This window comes from Triturus cristatus, chromosome 10 (assembly GCF_964204655.1).
Source record: "Triturus cristatus chromosome 10, aTriCri1.1, whole genome shotgun sequence".
In the NCBI taxonomy this organism is placed as follows: domain Eukaryota; kingdom Metazoa; phylum Chordata; class Amphibia; order Caudata; family Salamandridae; genus Triturus; species Triturus cristatus.
The window spans coordinates 1,233,202,462-1,233,218,356 of record NC_140593.1 but is presented as its reverse complement, the minus strand read 5'-3'; the positions used below and the strand labels follow the sequence as shown (position 1 = coordinate 1,233,218,356).

At 44.4% G+C, this 15,895-nt stretch overlaps 1 protein-coding gene across 2 annotated transcripts in view; it reads right to left on the bottom strand.

Annotated features, from left to right (window-relative positions):
• Positions 1 to 15,895, bottom strand: part of WNK3 (WNK lysine deficient protein kinase 3) — a 1,041,636-nt gene that overhangs the window by 962,926 nt on the left and 62,815 nt on the right. For both annotated transcript variants that reach the window (XM_085629857.1, XM_085629858.1), the window contains exon 2: positions 2,705 to 3,360. In XM_085629857.1, the coding sequence (XP_085485983.1) occupies positions 2,705 to 3,232 (528 nt within the window). In that variant the 5' untranslated portion in view covers positions 3,233 to 3,360. The remainder of the gene's footprint in view (positions 1 to 2,704; positions 3,361 to 15,895) is intronic.

Genomic DNA, 15,895 nt, shown 5'->3' with positions numbered 1-15,895 from the left:
TGCATTCCAGTGTTTTAAATAGAATAGCCTGATCGACTGTTTTGAAGGACGTCAATAAGACTAAAACAATTAACAGGCGTGGGTCTGCCATTATCTAGCATTCGTAGGATGTAGTTGTGGACATTTACTGTTGCTGTGCTGTGTTTGCACTACATCATGAAAACGTGGAATAAAGTAGCATGTTAATGTTTATGTATTAACTGAGTTGGAAAGCTATGCCTTTCTAACGACTTTGCCAAGCCAAAGGGAGTTACTTATGGATCTAGACTGGTCAAGAATTTCTGTATTAGCATTGGCCTTGTTTAGACTTGGTGAAAATTGTTCAATGTTGAGGCTGTTGGGATCAGATCCTGCTGTAAAGAGTCTCTGATTAGCGAGTGCCAGAAAGGAGCTAGAAGATTAAAGTTTTCTTTTATTAACTTGGCAACTTTTCTTGTGTTAGCGGCCTAGATTTTCAGAGTCCTTTGGGTGTGGTTAGTGGTAGAAAGGAACACTGGCATAGACAGGATATTAAACAACCACTTCTAGTGTTGGGCGTTAGCAAGGGCACTTTTTCAAAATTTGAGGTTCGTAACCTGCATGAAACCCAGACAACAGAGATAGTGTCTCCTACTTAATGCTGCAAACATCCCAGGCTAAGAACTGTGTGGCCAAAGAAACCAATGTGGAAAATACGTCACTCCACAGCTCGCCGGAGTGAGATCTCATGGTCACCAGAGGCCAAGCGTCAGCTTCCTCAACAGCAGACTGCTGGAGGGCCAACGGATGGGTTTATCCTCGAAGATGGGTTCGGGTAGAGCCAGGAATCCAAACAAGGGCCTAACCCATCCTCAGAAACTGGACATACTCTGCATATTGGACCTCGGATGAGCCGAAATGAACAGCAGAGACACCCTCAAGCATCGGATCTCCGTAAGAGCCCCATCCGATCAGCACTGGAGACCAAGGGCTCTCTCGAGGTCTGGCCATCAGCTGAGCTCTTCTGAAGAAGAGTATGTCTAGTTATAGAGGGGGCTCTCTGCCGCCTGGAGTTCGATATCAATCTTTTGTCGTTCTGGCCCGAGGACACCCAATTAAGCTGCCCGAGCCTAGAAGGACTTTTGCCGGCCAGGGTCAGGCTGGACCTTTGAATTTTTCTCCCACAGACGGACACTACACAAATGGTAAAACATGAGACTTCTGCTGGAAAAATCCACCTAAAAGTTTGGAAATCAGGTTTAAAAACTTAGCAAACTAAAATAAATAATGAAAAATGAACTGGAATCTAAGAAAAAGTGTGTCTTGAAAACAGAGTGATAAAAACCCTAATGGTTTTCAAAGATCCACTCAAATGGACCAGGAGGAAAAAAGAAAATCAACTGTGAGGCAACTGCCAGCTGAAGGTAAGCTGGTATATGGAAGCTACTGGTTGTAGAAGTGTGCCTTTTCAGTCTAATTTAAAAAGCTGCCTATTTGTCTGCATTTTCTTCCATATTTAGGTCTTGCAAAAGACAGCGTTTAGGCGCTGCTGCTTGTGAGACATATTGTATACTATAAAGGGCTTAGAGCCCTCTCATTGCTTGCCATTCGTTGGCTCTATTGTCACTCTTATTTGCAGCCTCCTAATTGGCCAGTGCATGCAGGCTTCACTTCCCCTTCTTTCGTATGGAACATGGACCAAGTACTGGTTGCTTCATCATCGTCAGTGTCCTTCTGCTGCTTTCGGTGCAACTAAGGTAGTATTTTTCTTTCTTCTTCCTAGTTGTCAGTGTTGCTGCTTCTTCCTTGTTGCCCGTGCTGCTGCTTCTTCCTTCTTGTCTGTGTTGCTGCTATCTCTTTCTTGTTCTCTGTATTGCTTCTTCCATTTTTCGTCTTCCCTCCCATTCCTATTTGTTGCTTCTAGCCTCCCACCCACCTGTTGTCCGTGTTGCTTCTTCCCTCCCATACTCCCGTTGTTTGTTGCCTCCCCAACCCTGCAATAAGAAAAAAGCGCTATTGCACAGCCAGTGCTGACCGCCTCATACCACTTTTCTTCTAACTTTTAGCCATGCTGCATAACAGCAACGCTACTCTGCAACATGGCTAAAAGACATTGTCAGAGCCGATAGCTCCTGCATGGGTGAGACCTATTTGCTTTGCCAATGCTTATTCTTCATGTTTCAATGATTTCTCCAAGGAGCAAAAGTAAGGTGTATGCTGCAGTGTTGTATTATTCATTTAACAGAGTCCAAAAGCTTCAAAATATTTCGGAAAAAGTAGCCCCAGAAATGGTATTGTGTGGTTATAGCCATTAAATAATGCCATGTGTACATTTTGTAGTTTTCATTCTGGCATCCACCCAACACAGGGAGACGTGTACTAGCATTCATGGCTATCAATGAAAATCCTATGATGCGGATTCATCCTGGTATATTTATAGCATGCAGAGCCTCTGTAAGGATGGAAGTGTGCAGGTGGAGAGGTTTGTGTGGGGAGAACAGTAAACGTTTGGAGTTTAAGATCTGATTTCAAAGAAAACAGAAGCTGGATCAGAAGTAACATACAATGCAGAAATCATCCTGGGTCATTTTTACCTGGAAGCATACCTACAAGCCACAGTTCTCTGGAATATTCTTTATTTCAGGAACCCAGTAGAATTGTATGGGAAAAGGGCCTAGAATAGGAGGCAATCACCCATAGACACTACGTCCATAACATACTCAAACTAGACCCGGCTGGGACTGACCTGCAGTTCACACCAGGCGACTTCCACCCAGGTTTCAGTGTCCAGCCCTTTAAAGACGGTTTTGAAGGCCCCACGACCAAGCTCTATGTCAAATTTCAAGAAGCGGCCACCAGGAGATGTAGCAACAGCCTTCATTTCTGCCTCTTCCTCTAGCTCTTTTTCATTCTTCTGCCTAAGAGAGTCCTTTTCTGCTTCCGATAGGACCTTGGTGCTGGACTCCGTCTTCTCCTCCAGGCCTCCAGCCTCCACACTAGCCAGAAGGCCATCAGCCTTCTGGGTGGCCTCTTGGTCCTTATCATCCTTTGGCGATGCCTCGACCACACTGTCCTCTTCAGCAAGGTCGACACTCTTGCGGAAAAAGCGCTTCTTCTCAGTGACCTCACGAGCAGCAGAGATGCGGTCCTGGTCTTCAGTCGCCTGCTCAGCAGTTATTGGCATGCCTTTGGATGGGAGCCTGCTTGGCAGCGAGGCTTCATCTGGTTTGTCAGAGTCCTCAGTGCTGGCCGGCTCTCCAGAGTCAGTCGCCATTATACACCACTTGGTGTTTGAGCTGAAGAGTTTCTTCCTGTTCTTATCTCAGGCACATCACAGGCTTCAATGCTGCTCAGATTTCCCCCACACTTGTTCGGCCATTACAGAAAGATCTTGGCTCCAGTCTGCAACAGAAAATAGGTGTGTTAGAAAGACAGAAAACGCTCTACAAAGCTGTAAAGAGATTTTCCTACAAATCAATTACAACCACTAAATACTGTCATACTGCAAATATAGGCTGAGACGGACAGCTGATGTCCAGTTTATAGGCCAATCCAGTCTTCCAGAATACTACAAGACTACACAACTAAACTACAGTTACATAATGTCCCGTAGCCAAAATGAAATAATTTTTGTTCTTTTAGAAAATATAGGTTTTCATTTTTTTAAATGTTCTAGGCAATAATCTGATCTCGCTCCCCTAGGCAGACTCCACCATCCCTTGGCTGCCAATAGAGAGAATTTCTTGCCCCTTTTTGTAGGCAACTGGAAAGTAGACACAACCAGTCCAGAAGACCAAATGGGGCAGATATTTAAATGCGATAAAACGTAGTTTACAGAGAATTTGCTTCTCAACTGGGAGCCAACGCAGAGGTGATCTAGATGGTCTACAGATTATTTACTATTGTTCACCAGATGGTCTATGAAACTTTTGAGTGTGGCACAACAGGCTAGAAACACAGATTCATACTGGCTGCAAAGACCATTCCAATTTAGTCCTAACCCACTGCCTGTGCTTTCGAGCCTTCATTCTGCAATCTTTGAGTCAGCATTGTGTTGGAAGTGGAGAAGAGGATCATTATGATCAACAGCCCCTGGTTTCTACTAGTCAGAAGTATTCCCCCATACGGATTTGCATATGTATGTAGTGCATTGTGAGTATTAGCACTTTCTCAGGGTCTCTGCTAGTGATAGGTATGAGCAGTCATGAGGTCCGTAAAGAGATAGTCAGCACCTGCCCACTCCTCTCTGCCAGTCAGAGTTAGGCGCTGTCATGAGCTGCAAGTAGATGAAGGACATTGAGACCACCGGCACCGGACTGCTGAACTTTGCTAGTCAGCGGTAGGCGCTGTCATGAGCTGCGAGTGGATGAAGGACATTGGGACCACCGGCACCGGACTGCTGGACTTTGCTAGTCAGCGGTAGGCGCTGTCATGAGCTGCGAGTGGATGAAGGACATTGGGACCACCGACATCGGACTGCTGGACTTTGCTAGTCAGAGGTAGGCGCTGTCATGAGCTGCAAGTAGATGAAGGACATTGGGACCACCGGCACCGGACTGCTGGACTTTGCTAGTCAGCGGTAGGTGCTGTCATGAGCTGCGAGTGGATAAAGGACATTGGGACCACCGGCACAGGAGTGCTGGACATTGCTAGTCAGCGGAAGGCGCTGTCAGGAGCTGCGAGTGGATGAATGACATTGGGGGCACCAGACTGCTGGACTTTGCTAGTCAGAGGTAGGAGCTGTCATGAGCCCTAAGTTGAAGCTGTGTTTTGGGACCACAAGCACTTGTAAATTGGTTCCTGATCCGCATGGGCTTTACTCACTTCTTCCAGAGTGGGAACACTTGCACGCAGGCAGTTGTTCAGGTCAACCAAGCCTTTCCTAAATGAGAGGCTCTGTGTCACTGACAGACCCCCCCTCTAAAAGGAAAAGTCTCTGTACCCTTGAGCACTTCCGTCCTACTGGACGTATGAGGACCCTAAACAGTGACAGTACTCCCCAAGGGCATGCACTGCAGGAGTGGGGGTCTATAGTCCTCGCACGGGCAGTGCTGTAGTATACTGTTTGCACAAAGAGCACACACGTGTGTGTGTGGAGCACAGACCTCAGCTCCTGAGGTTAAGCAGGTTTTATGCACGCTCAAAGTAAAGGTATTAGATCCTACAGAGCCCAGTTCACGGATGTCATGAGTTGGAAGACGCCAGAAGATCACGTGGAAAGTAATTCTTGGAAGAGTTTAAAGGGCAGACAAAGCGCTCGTCATCGCATGGGCGGCCTGGCCAAGTCCAAACAAACACTGCATTAAGCTTGAAAGGAAACAGAACTCTCTGCACAGGGCACATTTCAAGATTATCTGGTTAAACTTCCTTCCCTGAACAGTATCCCTCTGTGTCTGATTACGGACTTTTAAAGACTGCTCACCTGAGAGGCCTTTCCAGCAGGTGTGCAGCTCCCTGCCACCCCCTAGACTCAGAAGCACAGGTGCAAACCCAGACCTCAGGTGGGCTCAACGTCTGAGTAGTGGCTTGGCCTGGCCTGTCATTTGGGCTCCTGGTTTTCGGTCTCTCCACCATGCTTCAAAGCAGAAGCATGAATTCTGCCCTGCCCAGGACGCTCGAGCGAAAATGCCATTTTTAGTTTTGCATCATACAGAAAACCATCACAACCTTTCACGCAAACACTTTGGTGTTTATACTCCTTAGCACGGTAAGCGATTGATATCCTCACCGCATCTTGCTACACAGCATTTCAATGTCCTTAACTAATCTACACAGCTCCGTGCTCAAAGTCAGGCTTAGCACACAATGTCCTAGGGCGGCGAGTCCATAACATGACTGCTACCACTTACCACCCCTCTAGCCACTCAACCAACCTTACCCTCGTCCTCCCTCTTCCGTCCCATCGTCCCTGGCCACTTGACTCCCTGCCCCGCAAGAGATCCCAAACATCCACATCACCTGCTACCTCCTCACCCCCACCTGCCAAAAAAACAACCTTAAAATCCTCCAAATGCGACTAACCCCATCACCTTTACAACAAACACCCCCTTTGAAACTAGGCTAGATGCCGGTGAATCCCCAAGTTACCACTCCCCTCTGCTTTACTTAACTGTAGTGAGCTGCCCTGTACCTTTAAGACACCTCCTTTACCCACCAACAGAGTGGCAGTGGCGGTCTTCTTATTAAAAAATAAAAAATGTAAAAAAACTTCCCTTCACCCCCTCTCTAACCCCCGATCCATGTACATAACACACTGCATTAATACCGTCACACTTTTCCAGCTCCACCCTGCTGTGCCCCTCAGCACAAGAGAAACACTCGGGGAACCCAAACACAATCAGATTCCCCCCTTTGTGGTCTTTGGAGGCTTCAACTTTGACACGATGATCTGAAAACAGATACCTCATAACCAAGTACCAGCTCCTGCACCCACTGCTCTAGGCCTATCGCCTCCCATTAAAGGCCCCTGGCCCCAACAATCCCTGATGTACAAGTGCATCTCTATGCTCTTTGCCCCAACTCATGCCCAACACAAGGTCTCCCAAAACTACATAAAATATGCACTAAACAATCTCTAGTTACCTGGACCAAACAGACAAAGAGCTGGCTCCTCTTGTGCAAGACATCTCTTTGGCCCTTAGCTCCCACTAATCCCTTCAGACCAAAGCCAAACCTCGACCCTTTACCCCTTACCACACCAGCCCTGCATCATGCCTTCCATGTGAGCTGCAAAGAGCAAATGTGCACCCACTTCCATAGGCAGAGTAAGCCTCGCACCCACAGGTCCAACCGTCAACCAACCACATATGCTACCAGAACCTCTACCTAGAAACCATTAGCAAAGCCTACAGGACCGGAAGGTGAGACCTAAGGGCTTTGCTAACGCTTGCTGTTTCATGCTATGACACTTTGTGAGTTTATCTTGCCTTTCAAAGACCTGCCTTTTCTTCACTCTAACCCTTCATTTGGCCAGTGACTCAAAAGGAAGCTATGGACAAGACGTTGCACTAGGCATCACCGTCGGGCCTGCTCTGGTGAGCATTAGAACATGCAAGCATGCATATGGATTTGTTTAAAGGACCATTGACACTGACCACATATGACCGGATGAAACCTGGGGGAGCGATAGAAGTATCCCTACACCACCACCTACAATCCATGGACCCACCATACACCCAGACTATCAAATTAAATCAATTATAACACAACCCACAGCCAACAACCTGTTTATCACAAGTCCAAAGCACTACCTAAATCTTCACATCAGCATCTACACCACACACCACTTCCACACCAAAATCGCCTTCAACGATAAAAATACATACACAACCACCCATACCCAACACAACCACATGCTACAGCAGCTCACCCTCAACCAAGCAAATTCTGCCTTCTCTCCCTTCACCATCCGTCCCCTGGCCCAACTGTGTACACTGTGGCAGCAAAGAGTTGAGCCCATGCTGCTCCCCACCACACAATCACTATCTTCTATCCCCGACTACCCACTTACAATTCCATCATAACCTATAAGCTACAAATCTCTAACTATAGTTTCCTACCATCCACTCCCCCAGCTGCCACTTACATCAAGACCATATATGTCCTTATATACAACCTTGTCACCTAAACACCACCCATTTCACATAAAACCACTGCCAGGCCTCCTATGTACAACGTTTCAGCCGGCAAAACAATATGCAACTTTTCCTAAAATAGAGGACGAGGATTCTCAAAGCGCAAATCCTCGACCCTGAGGGTTTGTCACAGGTGTAACCAACACTTTTGGCTACTATGGCAATCTGTAAGATTCTTTGACACAAAATGCCAATCTACAGCCTTTAGGAATCAGTCTCTAGAACACCTGTTGGCTTTAACATATGAGTTTTCACAATAAATAAGTCCGGCCTACTGCCTTTTTCACAACCCTTTATAATAAACAGATAAAGCCTGTAGTCTTGGTCAATGGACTGTCAAATAACCAAGTCAGTTTTGCTGTGTTAAGCATACGTTTTCCAAACAGGAAAAATGCAATACAGGCACTCTTTCTCAGGGGAAGCACATCATTTCTGTACAATCACAATCTGCACTCAGGAGATCCCACATTTTGGTGAAGTAAAAGTCCCCGTCTCAGCAGGGCTTATTAAAGCTCTTTTCAGTTGATCACATAAGGTCCCACAACACATTTACAGTCAAGCCATAAGTAAAAACCAACTGAAGTGTCCTGTGCTATTAGGCATGTCTTTTATCCAATCCTCCAGATTCGATAATTTTCCAAGATGGTGTTTCGTGGATCAACCAGTATCTGATCAACAACCACAAGTCTCCCAAAAAAAAAAAGTATCGGGTGAGTTACCGGAACAGCCCACACTCATAGACCATTCCTTCAGCATCCGGCTATTTACCTAGATGGCTGCCTCCCAAACAAGCAACTCCAATTGCTCTGTAATAAGTGAAGCCATCAACTAGACCTGGAGGTCATCCCGTGAAAATGCAGGAAGAGGCTTCAACGCAAACGCTGTACAGAAAGGACAAGCACGCTGGCCGAATCCAGGCAGCCATAATGGAAATTTCTCACAGGGGACATCAGTGATGACAGCAGCAAGAGTGTGTACCATCACACAATACTCCTTGTGGTCACTTGAAGGTACAGAATGCAAACTTATCCTCCTGTTTCACTGCTTGAAACAGTGGTTCCTTCTGACGTTATAATGAGGTTCCACCGTTTGGTGCCATGAATAGTGATGTTGGCAAGGAAAGTAGGCTTCCGTCACATGAACTTGGCATTCACAAATGTAGAAGGCGAGCACAGAGAGATGAAGGAAACAAATACAGCCATCTCAGACTACAAGGTCTCCACTCCATCACCGGGACACTTTACTCAAAATCCAAGGACACCCAGCTAGGACAGAGCGAGAGGTAGCTAAACACTACCACAAACTGCAGGGTGTCCACCCCATCACCGAACACAGCAGACCAAGTTCAAGGATACCCAGCTAAGATAGAGTGAGAGGCAGATGAACACAACCATCAGAGACTGCAGGGTATCCACCCCATCACCAGACACTGCAGACCAAGTCCAAGAATACCCAGACAGGATACAGTAAGAGGCAGACAAACAACCATTACAGATGCGAGGGTGTCCACCTCATCACCAGACACTGCCCTCAGTCCAAGGATACCCAGCTAGGACAGAGAGGTAGATGAACACAACAACCACCGACTGAAGGGTGTCCACCCCATCACCGAACACAGCAGACCAAGTTCAAGGATACCCAGCTAAGACAGAGTGAGAGGCAGATGAACACAACCATCAGAGACTGCAGGGTGTCCACCCCATCACCAGACACTGCAGACCAAGTCCAAGAATACCAAGCTAGGACAGAGGTAGATGAATACAACCAGCACAAACTGCAGGGTGTCCACCCCATCACCTGACACTGCACCTAAAGTCCAAGGATACCGCGACAGGATAGAGTAAGAGGCAGATAAATAACCATTACAGACGGCAAGTAGCCAACACCCATCACCCGAAGAGCAGTAAGGGTGCTGGACTGCAGGAGGCACATTTTTACACTGTACTCTGAGTTTGCTAGCGCCAGAATGCCTGTTAGGTGACAGAGCGCTTTACAAATGAAGTAAATAAATAAATAATAAATAAATAGGCCGCCCAGAAACCGGCATAGGAACTGTAGTACAGAAAGCAGTCCCGAAACCGGCAAAGGTATTGCAGTGGAGAAACCAGGAGACAGTTCAGAAACAGGTCAACAGGGCATAGGGTAGAAATCACGAATCAGTCAAAGTAATTAGCAGAACCAAAATAAAAGATTGTCTTTAGTGGATGGAGCTGGTCAGGACTATTGGTGAGCTGCGCTCTGACATTGGCTCACCGCTCTAGTGGGTCTTGTTGCACCTAAATGTGCTCAGAGAGAAAAGGCGGACAGCAGAATAGGGCCTTGACTTTCCCACAGGAAGAGATACTTCTAGATGCTGGATTACCCTCCTGGAGAAGGAGAAGTGTAAGTAACAAGGCTCCACCAATGCTAAAGGGGAAGCAAGTAGTGGCTCTTACGGTGGTGTAAGGGTGAGAGGCAAGTAGGCAGCAGTCAGATGAGAAGCAATAGACAAAAGCATCTCCTCTGATGCCTCACCAGAGGGCTTGTATACTTGGACTAAGAAGTGCACAGAACTGAAACAAGAATTTCACTGAACACAGGATCACAATGGATGAATACTGCAAGTCCCAGCTCTTCGGAGAGTATAATATTCATATTAGAAAGGCTCAGATACATCGGGTTTTGTATACAAACGTTTGCCATGAAATCCACCCTCAAAGGTTTAGATAATGTTATGGTGTCTAGTCCCAGCTGCAATAACACACCATACAGAAAAATCTTGACAAGACTGTTCAGAGAAATCACTTTACCAGCCTGGTAAACAAGTGACTCCGGTAAACCCATATGAAATGATCCAAGGTGCATAGCTACTGCCCAAGAGTTCTTAATAAGCCCGCCCAGGCCACTGGCTCCTTCTCCTTAGGGAACATCACAATATGCGCATATAAAAGAGAAGAGGAATATTACGGACAACATTATCATTAGGATTAATTTCCACCCTTAGCTGGTGCAGTGTAGAATGTTATCCAACCTTTTCTGTTCCACACCATAGCCGGCCTTTACAAGTAGCAACTTCGATAACCAGAGCCAAGATGCTCCGAGTGCCACACACTTTTCACTTTCATTTTTGTCAAACTACAATTATTTCTACTTCACCGCTTTCACACAGTATTGCAGGAGACCAGCAGGGACTCTAAAATATCCCCCTCCCGAAGAAATGCAGTGGAAATTAGAGTTAAAAAGATTAAGGTATATACGGTGTAACTAATAACACATTCTCTATATTGCCGCATGGCTCACATCCCTCAACTATCCATACTACTTTGGCATTACAGAAAGCATTTAAAAAACAAAAATGCGTTGAAAGACAAATATCACAACTAACCAGTAAATTTCAACTTTATCGTACATATTTTCTATACTAATTTCCGAATTATAAACATAAATTTGTAGAAGTACGCATCACTACAATTATTCATAAATAAGTTGAAATATATGAAGGATCTATAAGGATAAGGAATAATTTTCTAATATTGAACTCCGAGAAAACAGGGGTGATTTTGTTTCGGACGAACATAGCAGCTTGGAACATTTCTTTGTGGCCTTAGGACTTTGGCCTACTACCGGTCCCTATCCAAAAGGTTTAAAACCTAGGTATTATTATTGATGAACATCTGTATTTTTCAGAGCAGATTAAACGTATAACTTCTTCCTGCACAATCAAGCTGCTTAAAAAGGGGTTTCCTTTTATTGCGGTTGACCTTCATACGATGGTTGTGGTTTCCCTTATCCATTCCAGGATCGACTATTGTAATGCCCTCTATTTAGGGATAAAAAAAACGCTCCCAATCCAAGTTGCAATCATTACAAAATAACGCAGCTCCAGCTTGTCTTCTTTTAAAGTAAGCAAAATTCTGCTCGGTTTCTAGGAAAATTCAGGAGCTGCATTGGCCGCCAGTGACCGAAAGGGTGAGGTTTAAGGCGCTTTGCATGATGCATAAAGCCCTGCATGGCACTGCCCCCCTTTAGCTTCAAGAACTCTTTACTTGCTACTCTCCACGGAGATGGAGATGGAGATGGAGATGGAGATGGAGATGGAGACGGAGACGGAGACGGAGACGGAGAAGGAGGAGAAGGAGGAGGAGGAGGAGAAGGAGGAGGAGGAGGAGGAGGAGGAGGAGGAGGAGGAGGAGGAGGAGGAGGAGGAGGAGGAGGAGGAGGAGGAGGAGGAGGAGGAGGAGGAGGAGGAGGAGGAGGAGGAGGAGGAGGAGGAGGAGGAGGAGGAGGAGGAGGAGGAGGAGGAGGAGGAGGAGGAGGAGGAGGAGGAGGAGGAGGAGGAGGAGGAGGAGGAGGGGGGGGTGTGTTAGATAGAAGTTTCTCCTGTCTTGTAAGCAAATTGTGAAACGCTCAGCCTCTGTATAATATCTGAAGTACTATAAATCAGTTACAAAATGTTCCTTAACAACCATCTACCACATGTGAATCCTAAAACTTCAGAGCAAAATATAGATCGCTTAGGTTTTAGTGGCATAGATTACAGCCAGCCAAAAGGTTTTGTGGAAACACTGCTCCTAAAGAGTGATCGATTCATAAAATTAATTTCACAACGAAACTCAAATTACTTCATATTTCACTATACTAATTTTCAACACTATTCCTTTATGGGGTCCTGAGTAGCGTGCTACTCGCCAGAAAAGCGCTTCAACACCCGTTAAGGGTAACAGGTGCTATATGAAAGCAAACCTTTCTTCACCTTCTATCCCTCCACTATCCTTCTCACTCCAAATAAATGGACTAATATCCACCACTCAAATTACTTTCATATTTCACCATACTAATTCACCACTAATCCTTTAGGGGTTCCGGAGTAGCATGCTTCAACACCCCATCGAGGTAACAAGCGCAATATAAATACAAAGCTTTTTTCCTCTTCTATCCTTCTGAATCCAAATAACTGACTGTTATCCACCACTAAAAATTTACTTGCATGTTTCACTATACTAATTTAACACTAATCCTTTATGGGTCCCGGAGTAGTCTGCTACTCGCCAAAAAAAGCACTTCAACGCCTCGTCAAGGGTAGTTAGCGCTATACAAATGCAATTACAATACAATTCAAGCACATAAAACACCACTGCATAAATGTGCAAGTGAAGATAGTTTGTAGTGCTAAACAGAAGAAGCCTGGTGACCTATCGTTCTGAATGGTTGGAAACTGTAGATTAAATAGGTCATCGCCTGAATTGTTACTGGTAATATTTCACATCTGTGAATTAATTTGTCATGTTAATTACATTTGATATAGCGCTCAAATCACCAGAGGGCGTCTACATTGAGCAGGATCTTGGGAGCTCCACTATCAAGGGCATGGAATTGGCCAAAGACTATAATGACGCAAGTTGGGCCCGCTGCTATACTTGACCTATTAATTGTCCCATTAGTGCTCAATAACATTGCACAATCGCAACCTTGCAGAAAAATAGACTTCAAGACGGTACCCGAAATGAGTAGAGTAGAGACCAAATAATATAATGGGGAAAGGGAGGGGGGGGGGGGGGTGGGGGGGGGGGGGGGGTTGCCTCAAATACAGAAAACCTACACAAGAATGAGAGTGGCTGCACTCCATCCCCAGCATTGGATTGCTTTGTATAGCAAACTCTCCAACCATAAAATGATCGTATAAGACAGAAAACAGATTCAATAAATGTTTTAGAGTACACAGAGTGAATTTATGAAAATAAACATTATTTTAGAGGGATTAGCTACCCAGATAATTGTAGCTAAAAAAACCAATATGCAAGCATACAAGTCCATAAGGACTGGGATGCTTACAAGTAGAAGAGAGGATAACTGAAATCTCTGGCAAAAATAGGATTCGATCAATTATTGATCTTGGAGCGACTGATAGTGAGAAAAGTATGGTGTCCAAATACACCAAAAATAATAAAACTGACAGTGCTAATTTGAATGGACACCGCCATTAAGCTACACCTAAAAATGCTAACAGATTGATATACATGTGATGCATCCAACAATAATACAGATAGTGTTGGTAAAGTTAGCATCATATCAAATACATGACCAGTATTAAGACCATATTTGACAGCCTGCAGATGGTCCAGTCACCAAGTTTCCTTGTCGCTTAGAACCTGCGCAAACTTTGCAAAATTCTTCTCCATTTAAACTCAGCAGTTAAAGAATAGCATTCAGAACGATGCGACCAATTCCTCCTTCCCTCACAGACGAGTTGAAACCTAAATCCCTTGTAAAAACTATAAAAATGAAACTCACTCTTTTCATGCAGACAGTGCCCTCCCAGCTTTCTGAACTACAACCATGACACAATAACTCACTGGATCGAAATTATAAACCACCACCTATCAAAAGAGGTCTTACAGAATTCCTGAAGATAGGGTACATCAAAAGCCAATACTCTAAACCCTCAAAAGATAGAGGATATAAATTCAAGCCAGTGACACTGCTCCCTTTCTGAAGGCAGGACAACACCAGAACGCTTGGCCAAGTCATAACTTGAAGACCACGCTGCCAAGAATAACCTCAATACAAGCAAACTTGCTTCAGATAAGGAGTCATCACAGAGATAGCGGAGAATCCTGCATCGGAGTACAGCTTAAGCTTAGAGTCGCCTTTCATGCTGCGGACTACTCCGCTCTAATCGATAGCTTGCAAATAACAAGCATTGGTAAATGCATTAGGTTTTGCCTATGTGATTAATACGTTGTTTTTTGTTGTAAGCTGTAGCTTGCTGAGTAGCTGTACAATATAAGTTATAGAAAGTCTGTTAAAGTGTTATGACTTGTTTACATACAAAAAGGCAATGTATTGTGCGGTTACTGGTGGTATAGTGCGGGTAAGTAACAGCAGAATTTACAGAAATAAAAGAGGGAAATATTATAATTCATTGATGTAATAGCAATATTATGTATTTAGAGGAGTTCTGACAACTTTTGGACCTGGTGCCACTGCACCTGCAGCACCATTCAAATCGTTCATTCAATATCTTTATTCGGATTAATACAAATCCATAAAAGCAAAGACATAAAACAGCATTCACCAGTTTATAAAAAGCAACTGCTTTCTACAAAATGTAAAATAGGGAAATAAAATGTAATTTTACAGTTTATACAGTATTCTTAAAAATGTGATATTATTCTCAGTGCAACTAAAATCTCAAGTTGACATAATTTAAACAGACTTAAAACTCATTCCTAAAATCCATCCTAAAACATTTTAAAAGAAATAAGTATGTGTGTGGAAACATCAGGGTTTTTTCTCGCTATCTCGAGGCCTACTATTTTATCAGCATTTGCAACATGAGATTTCAAAACCAGCCTTTTAAAAGGAACAATGAGACCATAAACACAAGCTGGATTGGATACATAAATAGACTTAAAATAACCTAAGCACACTGTATCACAAATAGGACAATGTACGCATCAAAAGAGGATCCGCCCCCCTTCAGCAGCCCAGCAACGTTTCCTTATTCTTAGCGCACCTGACAAAAAACGAGCCACATTAAAACATACTACATTGGTTTGCAACATTTGCAGATAACTCATGGCTGGCTTCACCTGCATAAATCCTGTCCCTCTGAGTAATGGTAAAATGTAGCATTGCCTCAAGATACTAAAATGGTCACAAAAAAAAGATAAAATGAGTAATGTCTTGGGTTGAGAAATTATCACAAGAATATGGCCTCTCATTCCCCATGTCATGATAACCTTGAGGTTCTGCTAACAGCCAATGTAAAAGAATTAGTCGAAAAAGGTGGTGAGATTGAGTCACCACACTCAGATAGAGCTCCATACCAGAGTCCGTTGTCAGTGGAATGTAAGCCCTATCCACAGACTTTTGAATTTCCTCTTCTTCCCTCTCGCTTTGGGCTCTGGTAAGAAACTGCTTTTTAATCCATAGTATATCTTGTTTCTTTATTTCTTGGGTGCACCATTCAAATCATGACTCTATTGCCTGTAAGATAACTGCCCTTGTGACTGCCTGTATAGTAGTAAAATATAGCAATATTAGGCCTTTAGTGCAGTTCTGACAACTTTTGGGACTGGTGCTGCTGCACCATTTAAATCACGACCCTGTTGTCTGCAAGGTAACTGCACTTGTGACTGCCTGCTTAGTAGTAAAATAGATCGATTTGAGGTGTTTAGTGAGGTGCCTCGAACTTTTGTACCTGGTGTCACTGCACTTGCTGCACCAATGAAACTATGACCCTGTTGTTTGCAAGGTAACTGTGATTGCATGTTTAGATTTACATTTAGCAATAATCTGGGTTTAGTGGGGTCCTTAGAGTG